The sequence below is a fragment of the Macaca thibetana genome, unplaced genomic scaffold (assembly GCF_024542745.1).
Source record: "Macaca thibetana thibetana isolate TM-01 unplaced genomic scaffold, ASM2454274v1 unplaced_scaffolds157, whole genome shotgun sequence".
NCBI classification, from domain to species: Eukaryota; Metazoa; Chordata; class Mammalia; order Primates; family Cercopithecidae; genus Macaca; species Macaca thibetana.
In genome coordinates this window covers 5857-22003 of record NW_026088946.1, presented here as the reverse complement: position 1 = coordinate 22003, position 16147 = coordinate 5857, and the positions used below count along the sequence as shown (strand labels likewise).

The 16147-nt window shown below is 50.0% G+C and overlaps 1 gene segment (V, D, J or C); it reads left to right on the top strand.

Annotated features, from left to right (window-relative positions):
- Window positions 1–2678: 2678 nt before the first annotated feature.
- Window positions 2679–15815, top strand: LOC126947345 (immunoglobulin lambda constant 6-like). The segment is given in 3 exon segments: window positions 2679–2802; window positions 13643–13679; window positions 15213–15815. Coding segments are annotated over 3 exon segments (474 nt in total).
- Window positions 15816–16147: the final 332 nt, after the last annotated feature.

The window sequence follows — 16147 nt, the reverse complement described above, 5'->3', positions numbered from 1 at the left end:
CAGGCGGATCACCTGAGGTCAGGACTTTGAGGCCAGCCTGGTTAACATAGTGAAACCGTATCTTTGTTAAAAATACAAAAATTAGCTGGGTGTGGTGGTGAGCACCTGTAATCCCAGCTACTCAGGAGGCTGAGGCAGGAGAATCAGTTGAACCAGGGAGGTGGAGGTTGCAGTGAGCCGAGATGGGGCCATTGCACTCCAGCCTGGGTGACAGGGAGAGACTCAAAAAAAAAAAAAAAAAAAAAAAAAAGAAAGAAAGAAAAGAAAAAGGAAGGCATCTTCTCTGGCACCCTTTAGTGTTTTTTTTTCTTTGTTTTATTTTTTTGTTTGAGATGGGGTTTCGCTCTGTCACCTGGGCTGGAGTGCAGTGGCACAATCTTGGCTCACTGCAACCTCTGCTTCCCAGGCTTCATCAATGCTCCTGCCTCAGACTCTCATGTACCTGGGATGATAGGTGTGTGCCACACCACCGGGGTAATTTTTTTTTTTTTTTTTTTTTTTGTATTTCTTGTAGAGACAGTGGTCTCATTATGTTGTCCAGGCTGGTCACAACTCCTGGGCTCAAGTCATCCTCCTGCCTCCCCCTCCCAAAGTACTGGGATTGCAGGTGTGAGCCACCAAGCCCATCCTGAATTACTGATTTTTACATACTGTATAAACTTTTGCATCCTACTTGTTCTTACTTTTGTTAAATGTGGCCTAAAGCTGCCTCATAAACAGTGAACTATATCCTAATTTAAGCATGTAAGCATTTCACTAAAGGAATATACAAGTAAAATTTTAAAGAAAGAAAATAAGAAAAAGTGCATAAACATTTGGGAAAAAGCCTTTAGGCCTTGTCAGTTTGTAGAATGTATTTATTTTCACTATGCTGGGGACTCCATTTCCAGTATTAAGGTCCATTCCCAGAAGGTGGATTTGGCGAGCATGAGAAAAGGGGTGGGGGAGTAATCGTACAAACAATTGTGTCCAGTCCAGGTTCCTAGGACCAGAGGGACCCCTCTGTATGGCAGAGGCACCTGACAGCCGTACCTGATGTGGACCCTCAGAATGACTTTATGGTCAAAGAAGAAAGTGTGTTCGGAGCCCCAAGCTAAGGAATCAGGAGTGGCAAGATCCTGGAAGGATGCCAACCTGTGAAAATCTGAGTCAAGAGGTCAAGCTGGGCACTTGGTTTCTCAGGTCGACCGCTTGGCCCTCTTCCAAGTTGTACTTTCCTTCTTTCCTTTACCTCCTGTTCTAAAGTTTTTTAATAACCATTTTTTTCTATACTATCTCACTCTATAGCCCAGGCTGGAGTGCAGTGGCTCAATCTCATCTTACTGCAACCTCCATGTCCCAGGTTCAAGAGATTCTCCTGCCTCAGCCTCCCAAGTAGCTGGGATTACAGGCACTCACCATCATGCCCAGCTAATTTTTGTATTTTTAGTAGAGACATGGTTTCACCATGTTGGCCAGGCTGCTCTCGAACTCCTGATCTCAGGTGATCCACCTGACTCAGCCTCCCAAAGTACTGGGATTACAGGCATGAGCCACCACGCCTGTTCCTGGACTGCTTTTTAATAAAATTTTACTCCTGCTCTGCAACTTGCCTCTATCTGGTATGTACCTTGTGACCCTCAGTCAAATTATTTCTTCTGAGGAGGCAAGAATTGAGGTTGTTTCAGTTGTGTATGGATTCACCACCGGGAACTCGGATACCTTCCACCTGTAACAGGTCGAGGATGCTAGGTGAAAATGTTATGGAAGCTGCATGCTTTTCACAAATGTAGTGGTTCTCATGTCCAGCCACAGCCACTGCACCTGTGTGAAAGTCCCCTGAATAAACCTACGTCTTTTTTACTGTCTCCAGATCTCTTCCAGATTCCTTCTACACGGTGCCTTCCCTACTGGAGTAAAGTGGGGTCCCGCAGGGCACCCTCTCCCTGCAATTTTTTTTTTTTTTTTTTTTTTTTTTGAGATAGATTCTTGCTCTGTCACCCAGGTTGGACTGCAGTGGTGCGACCTCGGCTTACTGCAACCTTCGCCTCCTGGGTTCAAGTGAGTCTTCAGCCTCAGCCTCCTGAGTAGCTGGGATTACAGGCGCCTGCTATCATGCCTGGCTCCTTTTTTTTTTAAGTATTTTCAGTAGAGAGGGGGTTTCGCCATGTTGGCCAGGCTGGTCTCGAACTCCTGGCCTCAAGTGATCCGCCCACCTCAGCGTCCCAAAGTGCTGGGATTACAAGCGTGACCCACTGCACCTGGCCTCTCTCCCTGTATCTTCATGTATCTTCAAAGCCAAGAAGGAGCTTCTGTCCCCTTGGTTAGGGTTGGGGTCCCAGAGGTCCTGGATCAAGGCTACGGCCGCCTCCCAAGGAGGTGCATCCCTGCAAAAGGCTCCATCCCGGAGTCATGGAAGAGACTCCTCTGGGGCCTGCTCCAATTCCTGCTGGGGAAAGCAAGTGGAGGTGCCCCTTGAAGAAACGGGGATGCCACCAATCTCAGGGGTTCTGTCCTGGCCTGGGGCCCTGGATCGTCCAGCCTCTGCTGGGATGGGAAGCAGATGACTCCCTTCTTGGCTGGAGCTGAGGGTGGGGGTCTCGCTTCCCCAAAGGCCTAGCCCTGTGTTCCAGCCACAGGTCCTACTGGGCAGCACCTGGAGCCGCCTCGCCCCTCCAGGCCTGGCACGCGCCCTCAACAAACATGGCGCCGACGGCGTCACGCGCGTCACACCGCAGGCGCGTCACGCGACAGGCCCGCAGGGCTTCCCCCCCCCCGGCCGCTCTCATCCCCTCAGACTGGTGCCAAGACAGGGAGCGGGAGGTATGACCTGGCTGGTGGCGGTGTCCTGGGCGGCTCTCAGCAGCTGTTGTGTGGCTGCGCGCAGGCGCTGCTGGGCGGGATGCTGTACACCCGGGAGAGCCCGTCGGGGGAGGGCAAGGAGCTCCACGGCCTCTGAAGCTTCCCAGCGGACTTCTCCGACAACCGACGCCGGGGCTTCCAGGAGCAGATGTAGGGACGACCGTTGGGAGGCGCCCGGAAGCCCGGCGTTGGGAATGGCGAAAGCCCCGGCGCCCTGCACCCTCCTTCACCTGAGTGCCCGGGAGCTGGGGGCCCTGAGGAGGTTAAAGGTCAACGGGCTTGGGGGCGCGGGGTTGGAGGACGGGGGAACCGGGGGGACTAGGGGGACCGGGGAGGGCCAGGGCGGAGGAGGCGGGAGGAGGAGGAAGCGTTCCTGTCCAGCCACGTCGGGAGGCGATAGCTGAGCCCGGGCAGTGTACTCTCTAATATTTATTTTTAATTTTTGAAATGTTTTTGAGACGGGGTTTGACCCTGCCGCACAGGTTGGAGCGGAATAGGGCAATCCTAACTTCTGAGCTCAAGCGATTCTCCTGCCCCAGCCTTGCAAGTTAGCTGGGGCCGCCATGCCTAATTAAAAAAAAAAAAAAAGAAAGAAAGAAAGGAAACTTGGTCGGGCTTGGTGGTTCACGCCTGTAATCCCAGCACCTTGGGAGGCCGAGGCGGGCGGATCACCTGAGGGGAGGCGTTCAAGACCACCCAGGCCAACGTGGTGAAACCAGCTCTCTACTAAAAATAAAAAAGTTAGCGGGGCGTGGTGATGAGCACCTGTAATCCCAGCTACTTGGGAGGCAGAGGCAGGAGAATTGCTTGAACCAGGAAGGCGGAGGTTGCAGTGAGCCGAGATCAAGCCACTGCACTCCAGCCTGTGCGACAAACTAAGACTCTGTCTCAAAACAAAAACCAACTTTTTGGTTTTGTTTTGTTTTTTAAGATACAGCGTCTCAGTACGTTCTCCAGGCGAACTCCTGACCTCAAGCCATCCTCCCACGTTGACTTCCCAAAGCGCTCATTACAGGCATGAGCCACCAGACACTGGTCAGGCCTGAGGGGCAGGCCCTGCACAGAGCTGGGCCCGGGGATCGGGAGGAGGGGACAGTTTAGACATTCTGAGGTCGGCTCTGCTGAGGGGGGAAGGTAGCTTGGTTTTCAGGGTTCAGATAGAGGACAGACAGTGACATCAGACCAAGGACGCCACCCCTGTTGCCCTCCTGACTTGGAATGTGGTCAGCAGAGAAGTGGGATCCGGTGAGGTCTGGGCCGCGTTTGCCTGTTCTACCTCCTCTTTTTCTTTGTCTTTTTTTTTTTTTTTGAGAGTCTCACTGTGTCACCCAGGCTGGAGTGCGATGGCATGATCTTGGCTCACTGCAGCCTCCGCCTCCTGGGTTCAAGCGATTCTCCTGCCTCAGCCTCCCGAGTAGGTGGGACTACAGGTGCCCGCCACCACTCCCAGTTAATTTTTGTATTTTTAGTAGAGATGGGGTTTCACCATATTGGCCAGGCTGGTCTCGAACTCCTGACCTTGTGATCCGCCTGCCTCTGCCTCCCAAAGTGCTGGGATTACAGGTGTGAAGCACCGTGCCCAGCCTACATCCTCTGTTTCTGACTTTGTGGTATTCAGTACAAGAGAAAGAGAGGAGAGGGCTGGCTGCCAGCGTGGGCCTCACTCACAGTGTCCTAAGCAAACTCCCCCATCCCCCTAACCAGCCTTCCTCCCTGTGACAGGCAGTGGGTCATTTGCATCTTAGTCACAGGTCTGAACTTTCTTGCCTCGGGCTGCGATGTGCCCCTGGGTTCACCCCTGTCTCGGGAGATACTGGGTGCCATCCGCCCCAACGAGGATCTCCTGGCCCCACTGGTCCAGGTGTACAACCTGCCCTGGCAGTGGACCTGTCATCAGCAAGTTATCTGTCTTTTCCACCAGGAGTCCCCACCATGTGTCAGAGCTTGTGCTAGGCCTGGGGGCACAGCTGTGCAGCACACTGGTCCCAGATGCCTTTGGGGGCCTAGGAGCTGAGCCCAGCCCTTCTCTTTGCAGTCTGGCCCCACCTTGGACATACCGGTTCTCTGCATCTTCAATGATATCAGCCAGGACTGGGCATTTTGTCAGCTGGGTGTGATATGAATGGGAGGTGACCCTGCTGAAGCGATGGATCCAGGACCTGTACACAAGAGTGGTACTGAGGATTGGCAGTGCCCACTTCTATGCCATTGTGGTCAGTGTAGCCATTAGCAGGCAGGGCGGGTGGGTGGCCACAGCTGCTGAACAGCCTGGGACCCTCAGATTCCACCAACAGCCTGTCTCCTGGGTTGGGACGGTGGGGGGCCTTACCCTGCCCTGGGGGCTGTGCCCTGTGTAGGGGGATAGGTGGCCTGATCTACCCCACTGGGAAGTCGTTCTTCCCATCTGGCTGGCAGGCCCCTGAGCCCCATGCTTCGGGTTATGTGAGGGAGTGCCAGATAGCAGAGCCCCTCCTCATGCCCCGACCTGCCACCCCCTCCCCATATCTCCTATGTCTGCAGTGGGTGAATGGTGTCCACACGCTAGAGCATGAAAGGGGCTACCTCCCCTTCGAGGCTGACATCAGCAGCCTGTTCCCGGTGGGGCCCCTGCCCTCCCGCCTCTGCTTCACTGTTGCCATCAACAGCACGCTCACCCCCCAACCCTGCCACTAGGGACCATCCGTACGTGACTGACACGTCCAAGTGGGTACCATCCTTCCTCCACTGCACGCACCCACCTTCCCGCCCCACCCTGTGGTCTTCCTGCCAGGGACAGGGTGGCCTTCGCAGAGAGGAGGCCCTGATCTGGGGAGGCATGTGAACTGAGGGCAAAAGACCCATGGCAAGGGCCCAGCAAACCACAGTCCTCCCGCCCTAGGTATCCCAAGGGTTACTTTGTCCAGAACACAGACTTTGACTTCTTCAAGTACGCGGGACTGCAGTGGTCTGTGCTTCTGTACACGACACCAACTACCTGCATCGATGACATCAACATCACCACCGGCGTGGAGCGAGACAGTGGTGACGGCTTCTGGTAGGATCCTCCCTCAGCGGGGCCCAGGGTGGCTCTGTTTGTTCCCTATTTGGAAAGCTCTCCCAGGAAAAAGGTTCTCCCAGCATCTCTAAACCTTCACAGGTTCCAAACCACTCATGTGGTTGATCTCGCTTGGAGAAGAGGGGTTCTGGCCTAACGTCAGAAAGCTCAGGGTGGCAGTCCTGTCCCTTCCCCACGGTGCTGCTCTCACTCTAGCTCCCCTTGCTACACATCATGCTCAAGGAACAGGCAGCTTTGGAGGGCCGGGTGCGGTGGCTCACGCCTGTCATCCCAGCTCTGTGTAAGGAGGACTTGGTAGGAGGATCACTTCAGGCCAAGAGTTCAAGACCAGCCTGGGCAACATAGTGAGACCATCACCCCAAAAAATTAAAAAATTCGCCAGGCATGGTAATGTGTGCGGGTAGTCGCAGCTACTGAGGCAGGAGAATCAGTTGAGCATGGGAGGTCAAGGGTGCAGTGAGCTGTGACCGCTCACTGCACCCTGGTCTGGGCAACAGAGGGAGACCCTGTCTTTTTTATTTGTATTTGTTTTTGAGCTGGAGTCTCACTCTGTAGGAGCCCAAACTGGAGGACACTGGTGCATTCTTGGGTTCACTGCAACCTCCGCCTCCCAAGTTCAAGTGATTCTCCTCCCTCAGCCTTCTGAGTAGCAGCGATTACAGGCACCTTCCACCGTGTCCAGCTAATTTTTGTGTTTTTTTTTTTTTTTTTTTTTTTTAGAGCCAGGGTTTCACCATGTAGGCCTGGTTGGTCTTGAACTCTTGACCTCAGATGACTCACCTGCCTCGGCCTCCCAAAGTGCAAGGATTACAGGTGTGAGCTACCGTGCCTGACTGGGATACCCTGTTTTTAGGGAAAAAAAAAATTTTATTTATTTATTTATTTATATATTTTTTTTCCTTTTGTGAGATGAGGCCTTAGACTGTCGCCCAAGCTGGATGGCAGTGGTGCAATGATTGACAGGTCTTTTGGGTCCGCAGTTGTAAGTTTCAAAGAATTTAGGCTGGGTGTGGTGGCTAATGCCTGTCATCCCAGCTCTTTGGGAGGCCACGGTGGGCGAATTGCTTGAGCTCAAAGGTTTGAGACCAGCCTGGGCAACATAGTGAGACCCTGTTTCAAAAAGAAGAAATAATTAAAATAAATAAAGAACTTAAATAAGAATCACACAGCAAAGGTGATGCAGCATAGAGCAATTTATTGTAAAGGGAAAAGTATTTTGCAAGTGAAGTGCAGAACAGCCTGGGCACAGTTGCTCACACCTGTAATCCCAGCACTTTGGGAGGCTGAGGTGGGTGGATGACCTGAGGCCAGGAGTTCTAGACCAGCCTGGCCAATGTGGTAAAGCCCCATCTCAAACTCTGTCTCCAAAAAAAAAGACAGTGAGTTGCGGCACACACCTGTAATCCCAGCTACTTGGGAGACTGAGGCAGGAGAATCGTTTGAACCCAGGAGGCGGAGGTTGCAGTGAGCCAAGATCGCCCCACTGCACTGCTGGGCATGGTGGCAGGTGCCTGTAATCCCAGCAACTGGGGAGGCTGAGGCAGGAGAATAGCTTGAACTCAGTGATGAGAGGTTACAGTGAGCCGAGATGGAGTCACTGCACTCCAGCAATCCTGAGGAGACTTAAGAACTAAACATAGTATGGTCTCCTGGATGAGATCTTGGGACAGGAAAAGAACATTAGGGGAAATAGTAAAGAAATCTGAATCAAGATGAACCTTAGTTAATAATAATATATCAGTATTGGTTTATTGGGACCAGGGATGGTGGCTCACATCCTAGCACTTTGGGAGGCTAAGATGGGAAGATCTTGAGGTCAGGAGTGTGAGACTAGCCTGGGCAACATAGCGAGACTACATCTCTCTAAATTTTTTTTTTTTTGTTTTAGTTAGTCAGCATGGTGGTATGCACTTACAGTCCCAGCTGCTAGGGAGGCTGAGGAGGGAGAATTGCTTGAGCCCAGGAGTTTGACGCTGCAGTGAGGTGTGACTGTCCCACTGTGCTCCAGCCTGGTCCAATTTTTCATTAAAAAAAATTTTTTTTTTTTTGAGATGGGGTTTTGCTCTTGTTGCCCAGGCTGGAGTGCAATGGCGAGATCTCGGCTCACTGCAACCTCCGCCTCCTGGTTTCAAGTGATTCTTCTGCATCAGCCTCCTGAGTAGCTGGGATTACAAGCATGCCCCACCACTTCCGGCTAATTTTGTATTTTTAGTAGAGACCGGGTTTCTCCATGTCGGTCAGGCTGATCTTGAACTCCCGACCTCAGGTGATCCGCCTGCCTCGGCCTCCCAAAGTGTTGTGACTATAGGCATGAGCCACCGCGCCCGGCCTTAAATTTTTTTTTTTTTTTTTAACTAAAACAAGGTCTCACTGTGTATCCCAGGCTAGTCTTGAACTCCAAGACTCAAGTAATCCTCCCACTTTGGCTTCCCGAAGTGCTGGGATCATAGGTGTGAGGTACCATGCCCAGCCAGGTTTTTTAACTGTAGCAATTTACCATAGTAATTTAAGATGTTCATAAGAAGGAAGCCAGGTACAAGGGTATGTGTGAACTTATGTGCTGTCTTGGCAATTTGTCTGTAATTCTAAAACTGTTTTAAAATTAAAAGTTTACTCAACTTCCCAATGTGCTGCTAAAGAAAAAAATAATAATAACATTAAAAGTGTTTTATTTTGAAAATATTTCTTATTTATTTTTTTGAGACAGGGTCTCACTCTGTCACCCAGGCTGGAGTGCAGCAGTGCAATGTTGGCTCACTGCAAGCTCTGCCTCCCAGGTTCAAGCAATTCTTCCACCTCAGCCTCCCAAGTAGCTGGGATTACAGGCATGCGCCACCACACCCGGCTGATTTTTGTATTTTTAGTAGAGACGGGGTTTCACCATGTTGGCCAGGCTGATCTTGAACTCCTGGCTTCAAGCAGTTCACCCACCTTGGCCTCCCAAAGTGCTGGGACTACGGTCGTGAGCCACTGTGGCCAGACTATTTTTTAAATACTTTTTAGAACCAAAGTCTTGTTATGCTGCTCAGGCTAGATTCTAACTCCTGTGCTCAAGCAATTCTCCTGCCTCAACCTCCTGAGCAGCTGAGACTACAGCTTGTGCCACCACAGCCAGCCAAAAAGTTTATGTTTCTTTTTTTAAAAAAGAGAGGGCTTAGGACTTCCTGGAGCACAGACTTCAAATAGCAGTTGAGTCCACCATTGTGCTCCCTTCTCTCTGGATCTTTCTTCCTGAGTGCCTGTGAAAAACAAGCTTTGGCCCTGCCTGTGCGGCTCCAGCCCACCGGTGATTGTCGTTTCCTGACGGCCAGTCCTGTGGACTCTGGGCTTGCTTAGCCAACCCCACAAATGCAGAAGCCAAGGTTTTACCAATCTATCTATCTATCTAGATGTATGTCTGTATATAGCTTTTTTGTTTGTTTGTTTGTTTGTTAGAGACGGAGTCTAGCTTTGTCACCCAGGCTGGAGTGCCCTGGCGCGATCTCGGTTCACTGCAATCTGTGCCTCCCGGGTTCAAGCAATTCTCCTGTCTCAGCCTCCCGATTTGCTGGAACTACAGGCATGCACCACCACACCTGGCTAATTTTTGTATTTTTATTAGAGACAGAGTTTCATCATGTTGGCCAGGCTGGTCTCAAACTCCTGACCTTAGGTGATCTGCCTGCCTCAGCCTCCCAAAGTGCTGGGATTACAGGCTTGAGCCACTGTGCCCGGCTAGAAGCCATCCGTTTCTATATCTATGCAGATGTGTGTCACTATATGTTTATGTATATCTGAATCTGTGTATCTCTCCTACTGGTTCTGCTTCTCTGGTTTGAACCCTAACACAACTATTTTTTTTTTTTTTTTTTGAGTTGGAGTCTTGCTCTGTCACCCCAGCTGGAGTGCAGTAGTGTTATCTCTGTTCATTGCAACCTCCGCCTCCTGGGCACAACTAGTATTTTATAATCTGTTAGGAATTCAAATGTTTTTCAAAAGATCAAACTACATATTTAAATACATTTCCAATACAAACTTTTAAAATGATATTATGAAGCATTAAGTAAAATTCTACATTATTAGGCCAGGGACGGTGGTTTATGCCTATAATCCCAGCACTTTGGGAAGCCAAGGCGGGCAGATTGCTTGAGCTCAGGAATTTGACACCCCCCTGGGCAACATAGCAAGACCCTGTCTCCACAAAAATAGAAAAATGAGCTGGGCATGGTGGTGCGTGCCTGTAGTCCCAGCTGTTTGGGAGGCTGAGGTGGGAGAATCACTTGACCCTAGGAATTTGAGGCAGCAGGGAAGCATGATTGAGCCATTGCACTCCAGCCTGGGTGACAGAGTGAGACCCCATCCCACCACCCAAAAAAAGTTAACATCATTATATAATTGTACTCTAAATTATTAGCAAAATGAAAGAAAATTAAGTATTATTTAAAAATAGGCGAGGTGCAGTGGCTCATACCTATAATGCCAGCGCTCTGGGAGGGCAAAGCAGGTGGATCACTTGAGGACAGGAGTTCGATACCAGCCTGGCCAACATGATGGAACCCCATTTCTACTAAAATTGCAAAAGTTTGCCCGGTGTGGTGGCGCGTGCCTGTAATCCCAGCTACTCAGAAGGCTGAGGCAGGAGAATCGCTTGAACCCGGGAGGCGAACGTTGCAGTGAGCTGAGATGGAGCCACTGCCCTCCAGCCAGGGTGAAGGAGTGAGACTCAAAAATAAATTAATAAATAAATAGCTAAACAGTTGGTTCAAATGGACATAAAGATGGAAATAACAGACACTGGGAGCTCCACAGGTGGGGAGGGAAGGAGGGGAAAGGGTTGAAAAACTGCTCATTGGGTACTATGGTCAGTGTTTGGGTGATGGGTTCACTAGAAGCCCAAACCTTAGCATTTTGCAGTGTACTCATGGAACACACCTGCACATGTGCCCCATGAATCTAAAGTTTAATACAATAAAAATAATAAACTTAGTGCAAAAGACAATTGTAGACTTTAATCATAAAACACTTAGATAAAATAGCACTGATTTTTTGTTTTGTTTTGTTTTTTTTTTTTCAGGCAGTCTCATTCTGTCACCCAGGCTGGAGTGCAGTGGTGAGATGTCAGTTCACTGCAACCTCCGTCTCCTGAACTCAAGCAATTCTCGTGCCTCAGCCTCCTCAGTAACTGGGATTACAGGCGCACACCTTCCGCCTCCTGGGTTCAAGTGATTCTCTTGCCTCAGCCTCCCGAGTAGCTGGGACTACAGGCACCCACCATCACGCCTGGCTAATTTTTTTGTATTTTCAGTGGAGACGGGGTTTCACCATGTTGGCCAGGATGGTCTTGCTCTCCTGACCTCATGATCCGCCCACCTCAGCCACTATAGCCTTGAACTCCTGGGCTCAAATAATCATCCTGACTCAGCCTCCTGGATAGCTAGGGCTACAGGTGTGTATCATCGTGCCCAGCAATTTTTTTTTTTTTTTGACTTTTTCTGCAGAAACAAGCTCCTGCCATGTTGCCTGGACTGGTCTCCAATTCCTGACCTTAAGTGATCCTCCCACCTCAGCCTCCCAGTGTTGGCATTACAGGCATAAGCCACTGTGCCAAGCCTTTTTTCACATCTTGAAGTCAGTAAGAAGTGGATCATCTCGTCTGGCCGGGCACGGTGGCTCATGCCTGTAATCCCAGCACTTTGGGAGGCAGAGGCGGGCAGATCACGATGTCAGGAGATCGAGACCATCCTGGCTAACACGGTGAAACCCCGTCTCTACTAAAAACACAAAAAATTAGCCAGGGTGGTGGTGGGTGTCTGTTGTCCCAGCTGCTTGAGAGGTTGAGGCAGGAGAATGGCTTGAGCCCAGGAGGCAGAGCTTGCAGTGAGCCAAGATCACACCAATGAACTGCAGCCTATGCAACAGAGCGAGGAGACTCTGTCTCAAAAAAAAAAAAAAAAAAAAAAAAAAAAAAGTGGATTATCTCATAGACCAGAGATTTCAGAACAAGCCAGTATTTTGGCTATTCTTGGCCCTTTGCATTTTTTTTTTTTTCTTTGAGACAGAGTTTTGCTCTTGTTGCCCAGGCTGGAGTACAATGGTGCAATCTCAGCTCACTGTAATCTCTGCCTCCCAGATTCACGTGTTTCTCCTGTCTCAGCCTCCTGAGTAGCTGGGATTACAGGCAGGTGCCACTACACTTGGCTAACTTTTTTGTGTTTTTATAGTAGAGACGGGGTTTGCTGTGTTGGCCAGGCTGATCTGGAACTCTTGACCTCAGGTGATTCACCTGCCTCTGCTTCCCAAAATTTTGGATTACAGGCGTGAGCCACCACACCCAGCCTGCATTTTCATATAAATTTAGAATTAGCCGGGCGTGGTGGCAGACATCTGTAATCCTAGCACTTGGAGAGACTGAGGTGGGAGGATTGCTTGAGCCCAGGAGTTTGAGGCTTCACTGAGCTGTAATTGCACCACTATACTCCAGCTTAGACAACAGAGCAAGATGCTTTCTAAAAACAAAATTAGAATCAGCTTGTCAATATTTATTAAGAAATATGTTGAGATTCATCCTAATGATGACTGTTTGTTTAAAAAAAAAAAAGCGCTGGACGCAGTGGCTCACATCTGTAATCCCAGCACTTTGGGAGGCTGAGGCAGGCAGATCACAAAGTCAGGAACTCGAGACCATTCTGGCTAAAACCGTGAAGCCCCATCTCTACCAAAAATACAAAAGAAAAAAAAAAAGCCGGGTGTCGTGGGGGGCACCTGTGGTCCCAGCTACTTGGGAGGCTGAGGCAGGAGAGTGGCGTGAATGCGGGAGGCAGAGCTTGCAGTGAGCCGAGATTGCGCCACTGCACTCCAGCCTGGGTGACAGAGCGAGACTCTGTCTCTAAATAAATAAATAAATAAGAAAAGAAAGAAATCTGTTTAGATTTTGATAAGAATTACATGTAATCTACAAATCACTTTGAGGAGAACTGATCTTTATGATATTGAGTATTCCAATCCATGAACATGGTATATTTCTCCAGACTCACACAAATATTAATGAATGCAAAAGAAAACATCAGGATGGTAGGGTTGTTGATTCAGAGAACACCCATGGGAATGTCGTTCTGGCACTACTTGCCTTCTAAGGGCTGCCTCTGCTCCTTACTTCCTTTTTCTAGGTTGCCCGATTATTATGTGAACTTGTCCTATGCCCAGTGCTGATTGATTCAGGGGAACGCACCTGCCCAGGCCAATCCAATAAATGTCTTTACACAGATTTTTCAAACGGAGACAGAAAGAGAGTTGAACCAGGCTCTCTGATTTGCAAAATATAAAATTTAGGAGCTCCCTGTAACCATGCTTCAGATTATGTGAACTAGAGGATTGGGGGAATTGCTGAGATAAAAGGACAAATCTCAAAGAAACGGAGACATGACAAGAGAAGAGAGTGGTGTTTGAGTTTCTGGCTCCACAGAGTTCTTAAGGCCAATGAGTTCTGAGAGATAGTCAGAACTATCTTGTTTATGAATTCCATGAGACAGTCCATAAATCTGTCTTTAGGCTTAAGCTAGTTTGAGTGGGGTTTCTGTCACTTGGAACAAGAGTCCTGACTACTGCAGTGCAGTGGAGTTAAAAGGTATAGCCTCAATAGGTGAGCTAGCTCACTTTAAAAGCCTTCCAGTTTGAATTACACTCCATTCCCTCTGGTGCCCCTAGAAAGAGCCTTCTCTAACACAGGCCTGGAACTAGCAGACATGCTTTTGTTTTTTTTCTTTGCAGGAATTGTACTGCCTTGATTTGGGACAGATTATCAGAGGTGGGCACCGTTATCCTCTCTTTCATGCAGGATTTATCACTTGTAAATATTTGTCTTATGTTTGGATGCTACATTTTGGTTAGAATTTAATGATCATATCTCTCATCAAGATTACCCACATGATCACCCTAAGGCTGTTGTAAGCCTTACTGACAAGTATTCCATATGTCAAGATGTCAAGTGCAACCCAAAATAAGATGTAAGCACCAAATGGGACTGAGAGAGAAATGCTAGAAATCTTCACCCTTCCTGCCTTTCTTGATAATAACCGTGCATCCTGTGAGGGAAATAGTGTTATAGTGATAGAAAGGTAAGGTTCTGAAATTTGAAGAGATTGGAGGCCAGGTGTGGTGGTTCATGCCTGTAATCTCAGCATTTTGGGAGGCCAAGGTGGGTGGATTGCTTGTACCCAGGAGTTCCAGATGAGCTGGGCAACATTGTGGGACCCCATCTCTAAAAATAAAAATAAAAAAAAATTAACTGGGTGTAGTGGCTCATGCCTATAATCCCAGCTACTCAGGAGGCTGAGATGGGAGGATCGCTTGAGGAGGTCAAGGCTGCAGTGAGCTGTGATCATGCCACTGCACTCCAGCCTGGGTGACAGAGTGAGACCCTGTCTCAAAAAAAAAAAAAAAAAGTATTGGAGGGAAGAATTTTTGAAGATACTGTGGTGCAGGGAAAGGGCGTGCTGTGTATATGCAGATGGTCCTCAGCTTTCCAAACTTAATTCTGGAACAGGCTACCTTTCATACATTTTATATACTGTATACTGACAGATCCAACACACTTTTCATAGGACACATTTGAGCCTTTTTTTTTTTTTTTTTTAATGTTTTTAAGACAGAGTCCTGCTCTGTCGCCCAGGCTGGACTGCAGTGGCACAATCTTGGCTCACTGAAACTTCTACCTCCTGGGTTCAAGTGATTCTCCTGCTTCAGCCTCCCAAGTAGCTGGGACTGTAGGTGTGTGCCACCACGCTCAGTCTGGGCAAGCAGCCCCAAGAACCCAGCTGATGTGAAGGGTCCTGTGGTCGGGCTGGTGGGACGGGGTCGATGGCAGAGCCCCAGGGTTTGTCTGGGTGGAGCCCGTGCTTCACCAGGAGAGGTGAGTGGGCCAGGTGTCCCAGGGGACAGGAAGCTCCAGGCCATGCCAGTCTTAGGCCTCCCCACACCCTGCCAGGACAGTTTTGTGTGCTGTGGGAGAGACCCCTAGATTCCAAACTTAGACTCCAGAAACCAAGAAGGAGGGAGCACAGCCTGCCCTGGGTACACACGGGGAAACCAAGGCTGCAGAGGAAATGACTGGGCCAGGACACCTGGCAAAGGTGACTTGGGAAGGCCCCTAGGAAGGTGCAGGGTTGTCTGCTCTCCAGAGGGCTCTAGTGGAAAGGAGGGAATTAAGAGGGAGGGAGAGACCCTGGGTGGACCAGATGGCCACACCATGAACCCTCCCAGAGACTTTAGACAGAGAGAGGTGCTCCACAGCACCCCACGCTACCTCTGCCATCTCTCACCCCCTCCTCTGTCCACACAGGTCAGCCCAAGGCCATCCCCTCAGTCACTCTGTTTCCGCCATCTTCTGAGGAGATGCAAGCCAACAAGGCCACACTGGTGTGTCTCATGAGTGACTTCTATCTGGGAATCTTGATGGTGACCTGGAAGGCAGATGGTACCCCCATCATCCAGGGCATGGAGATGACTGTGCCCTCCCAACAGAGCAACAAATACGTGGCCAGCAGCTACCTGAGCCTGACGCCCGAGCAGTGGAGATCCCGCAACATCTTCAGCTGCCAGGTCATGCATGACGGGAGCACCGTGGAGAAGACAGTGGCCCCTGCAGAATGTTTATAGGTTCCCAACCCTCACCCCACCCACAGGGGCCTGGAGCTGCAGGATCCCAGAGGAGGGCTCTCTCTGCATCCCAAGCCATCCAGCCCTTCTCCCTGTACCCAGAAAACCCTCAAACGTCTTTTGTCAACCAGAAATCCTGCTCCCTCTCTTCATTTCTTATCTCTCATACAATTTGATGCTTCTCCTGGGTTCTCAGTGTGGCATTGGGGGAATCCTGGCACCAGTGGGAAAGCAGCCTGGAGGAGAGGATCACAGGCTCCCAGGCGTGTCCCCTGGGGACATAGGCCAGGATAGGAGGAATCGGCTCACTGAACACCGGTCCATCCATTCTCTCCCACCTCCCCTTCCTCCTTGCAGCTCACCCTCCAACTCGCTGCCTGTGTTTTGGAGGGAGCTATATCTGGCTGAACCTCGAGATACACCCTCTGTCCCTGTCCTGGTCTGGACCTTCCCCTGACCCATGGCCTCTCTTTCCTCAGCCTGGAAATCCTACTCTAGGCCTGGATTCCCTGTGCTTCTGGCTCTGGCCCCTGGAGTGCCATCCTTCCTCTCTGCCCAACTCCCCACCCCCAAGGGCTGGACTGTCTAGGACACTCCCACACCATCAAATTCATGAGC